We start from the raw sequence: 4,098 nt of genomic DNA on the forward strand, positions 1-4,098 counted from the left end.
ATAGATATCTGTCTGATGTGAGAGGAGATTTGAAAGGGGCCGATAGGGTTGGAGCTGGTATAAGTGGAGATTTGTTAGGGACTGATAGATATGTGTCTGATGTGAGAGGAGATTTGAAAGGGGCCGATAGGGTTGGAGCTGGTATAAGAGGAGATTTGTTAGGGACTGATAGATATGTGTCTGATGTGAGAGGAGATTTGAAAGGGGCCGATAGGGTTGGAGCTGGTATAAGAGGAGATTTGTTAGGGACTGATAGATATGTGTCTGATGTGAGAGGAGATTTGAAAGGGGCCGATAGGGTTGGAGCTGGTATATGAGATTTGTTAGGGACTGATAGATATCTGTCTGATGTGAGAGGAGATTTGAAAGGGGCCGATAGGGTTGGAGCTGGTATAAGTGGAGATTTGTTAGGGACTAATAGATATGTGTCTGATGTGAGAGGAGATTTGAAAGGGGCTTATAGGGTTGGAGCTGGTATAAGAGGAGATTTGCTAGGGACTGATAGATATCTGTCTGATGTGAGAGGAGATTTGAAAGGGGCCGATAGGGTTGGAGCTGGTATAAGTGGAGATTTGTTAGGGACTGATAGATATGTGTCTGATGTGAGAGGAGATTTGAAAGGGGCCGATAGGGTTGGAGCTGGTATAAGAGGAGATTTGTTAGGGACTGATAGATATGTGTCTGATGTGAGAGGAGATTTGAAAGGGGCCGATAGGGTTGGAGCTGGTATAAGAGGAGATTTGTTAGGGACTGATAGATATGTGTCTGATGTGAGAGGAGATTTGAAAGGGGCCGATAGGGTTGGAGCTGGTATAAGAGGAGATTTGTTAGGGATTGGTAGATATGTGTCTGATGTGAGAGGAGATTTGAAAGGGGCTTATAGGGTTGGAGCTGGTATAAGAGGAGATTTGTTAGGGACTGATAGATATCTGTCTGATGTGAGAGGAGATTTGAAAGGGGCCGATAGGGTTGGAGCTGGTATAAGTGGAGATTTGTTAGGGACTAATAGATATGTGTCTGATGTGAGAGGAGATTTGAAAGGGGCTTATAGGGTTGGAGCTGGTATAAGAGGAGATTTGTTAGGGACTGATAGATATCTGTCTGATGTGAGAGGAGATTTGAAAGGGGCCGATAGGGTTGGAGCTGGTATAAGTGGAGATTTGTTAGGGACTGATAGATATCTGTCTGATGTGAGAGGAGATTTGAAAGGGGCCGATAGGGTTGGAGCTGGTATAAGTGGAGATTTGTTAGGGACTGATAGATATGTGTCTGATGTGAGAGGAGATTTGAAAGGGGCTTATAGGGTTGGAGCTGGTATAAGAGGAGATTTGTTAGGGACTGATAGATATGTGTCTGATGTGAGAGGAGATTTGAAAGGGGCCGATAGGGTTGGAGCTGGTATAAGAGGAGATTTGTTAGGGACTGATAGATATGTGTCTGATGTGAGAGGAGATTTGAAAGGGGCCGATAGGGTTGGAGCTGGTATAAGAGGAGATTTGTTAGGGACTGATAGATATGTGTCTGATGTGAGAGGAGATTTGAAAGGGGCCGATAGGGTTGGAGCTGGTATAAGAGGAGATTTGTTAGGGACTGGTAGATATGTGTCTGATGTGAGAGGAGATTTGAAAGGGGCTTATAGGGTTGGAGCTGGTATAAGAGGAGATTTGTTAGGGACTGATAGATATCTGTCTGATGTGAGAGGAGATTTGAAAGGGGCCGATAGGGTTGGAGCTGGTATAAGTGGAGATTTGTTAGGGACTAATAGATATGTGTCTGATGTGAGAGGAGATTTGAAAGGGGCTTATAGGGTTGGAGCTGGTATAAGAGGAGATTTGTTAGGGACTGATAGATATCTGTCTGATGTGAGAGGAGATTTGAAAGGGGCCGATAGGGTTGGAGCTGGTATAAGTGGAGATTTGTTAGGGACTAATAGATATGTGTCTGATGTGAGAGGAGATTTGAAAGGGGCTTATAGGGTTGGAGCTGGTATAAGAGGAGATTTGTTAGGGACTGATAGATATCTGTCTGATGTGAGAGGAGATTTGAAAGGGGCCGATAGGGTTGGAGCTGGTATAAGAGGAGATTTGTTAGGGACTAATAGATATGTGTCTGATGTGAGAGGAGATTTGAAAGGGGCTTATAGGGTTGGAGCTGGTATAAGAGGAGATTTGTTAGGGACTGATAGATATCTGTCTGATGTGAGAGGAGATTTGAAAGGGGCCGATAGGGTTGGAGCTGGTATAAGTGGAGATTTGTTAGGGACTGATAGATATGTGTCTGATGTGAGAGGAGATTTGAAAGGGGCCGATAGGGTTGGAGCTGGTATAAGAGGAGATTTGTTAGGGACTGATGGATATGTGTCTGATGTGAGAGGAGATTTGAAAGGGGCCGATAGGGTTGGAGCTGGTATAAGAGGAGATTTGTTAGGGACTGATAGATATGTGTCTGATGTGAGAGGAGATTTGAAAGGGGCCGATAGGGTTGGAGCTGGTATAAGAGGAGATTTGTTAGGGACTGATGGATATGTGTCTGATGTGAGAGGAGATTTGAAAGGGGCCGATAGGGTTGGAGCTGGTATAAGAGGAGATTTGTTAGGGACTGATAGATATGTGTCTGATGTGAGAGGAGATTTGAAAGGGGCCGATAGGGTTGGAGCTGGTATAAGAGGAGATTTGTTAGGGACTGATGGATATGTGTCTGATGTGAGAGGAGATTTGAAAGGGGCCGATAGGGTTGGAGCTGGTATAAGAGGAGATTTGTTAGGGACTGATAGATATGTGTCTGATGTGAGAGGAGATTTGAAAGGGGCCGATAGGGTTGGAGCTGGTATAAGAGGAGATTTGTTAGGGACTGATAGATATGTGTCTGATGTGAGAGGAGATTTGAAAGGGGCCGATAGGGTTGGAGCTGGTATAAGAGGAGATTTGTTAGGGACTGATAGATATGTGTCTGATGTGAGAGGAGATTTGAAAGGGGCCGATAGGGTTGGAGCTGGTATATGAGATTTGTTAGGGACTGATAGATATCTGTCTGATGTGAGAGGAGATTAGAAAGGGGCTTATAGGTATTGGGCTGGTAATGGGAGATTTGGGAGTGGTTGATAGGCATCGGGTGGGCGTGAGATGAGATTATGCTGGAATGATAGGAGGTTAGGGTGTGGCTATTAAGCAAGCAAAGGGTTGGTGTGAGAGGAAATTTGGGAGCAACTGAAAAGTTTGGGGCAGGTTCAAAGCCCCATACTCGCTATGCATCATGTGTCAGCCTCGTGGTGCAGGAGTGGTGTTGAAAAAAGTTACTAGTGGCCAAACTGTACTGCAACACTGCTCACTTGTTCTCGCGCGCTGGTCAGTTGCAGTTCAGCTTTCATTGAGAAATGAACTGAACGGACGTCCTTCCACTTTGAACGATGACGCAACACTGTGCAAACACATGAAATCGAGCTGACCCATCAACACGTTGGTAATGCAGCTTCGTGTTGAAAAAGTAGTTTTTTTCAACACATCCATTAAACACTGCGCGCATCTTGAATCATAGTGTGTACGGGCGTAAAAGAAGATTTGAAAGACTATTAGTTGCAGAGCTGATGTGAGAAATGGTTTGTGTAGGAGCTATCAGTATCGGGTGATCTTTACGGGCTGCCAACGCAAGAGCCCGTGTCTTGCATAAGGAAAAGCAATCCTAACAGACAGACATATCGGGGGCATATAGGAGGAGCTTTAGATAAGCTAGGTTCGGGCTATTATGAGAAGAGATTTGGTAGTTACTGGTAGGCATTAGGCTACTGTAAGAGAACATTTTAAGAGATCTGATAGGCATGGAGCTGCTGTGAGAGGAGATAAGCCTCGGGTTATTGTGAGAGAAGATTAGGATGAGGATGATAAGCATTTAAAATACCACATGCCAATCAGTGTTTGGCTGGTTTGAGAGATTTGTTAGGGGTCTGAAAGAGCCGGGCTGGTGTGACTGGTTTTGGTAGGGCAAGCGGTGGTTTGTTTAGGGCTGGTTTGAGACATTTGCCAGGGACTGATAGACATGAGACTGGGGTGAGAGGAAATGGGGAAGGCAATGATATAGAGCTTATGTGAAGTGAAAACAAAA

At 44.9% G+C, this 4,098-nt stretch overlaps 1 protein-coding gene across 1 annotated transcript; it reads right to left on the reverse strand.

The window, feature by feature from the left end:
- Nucleotides 1–2,137: 2,137 nt before the first annotated feature.
- Nucleotides 2,138–3,885, reverse strand: LOC137646628 (zonadhesin-like). The gene is made up of 2 exons (XM_068379734.1): nt 3,684–3,885; nt 2,138–3,030 (listed from the first exon to the last, which is right to left on the reverse strand). Exons 1-2 carry the CDS (start codon nt 3,883–3,885, stop codon nt 2,138–2,140), a joined length of 1,095 nt encoding a protein of 364 aa, XP_068235835.1.
- Between the last annotated feature and the right edge of the window lie 213 nt (nt 3,886–4,098).

Source organism: Palaemon carinicauda, chromosome 9 (assembly GCF_036898095.1).
Source record: "Palaemon carinicauda isolate YSFRI2023 chromosome 9, ASM3689809v2, whole genome shotgun sequence".
Classification (NCBI taxonomy): domain Eukaryota; kingdom Metazoa; phylum Arthropoda; class Malacostraca; order Decapoda; family Palaemonidae; genus Palaemon; species Palaemon carinicauda.

Excerpts from the sequence above, each read along its gene's own strand:
- LOC137646628 (XM_068379734.1), bottom strand. The coding sequence starts at position 3,885 with ATGCTTATCATCCTCATCCTAATCTTCTCTCACAATAACCCGAGGCTT. Across the intron at positions 3,031-3,683 it reads TGCCCCCGATATGTCTGTCT|ACAGATATCTATCAGTCCCT; the intron begins GTTAGGATTGCT and ends CTCTCACATCAG.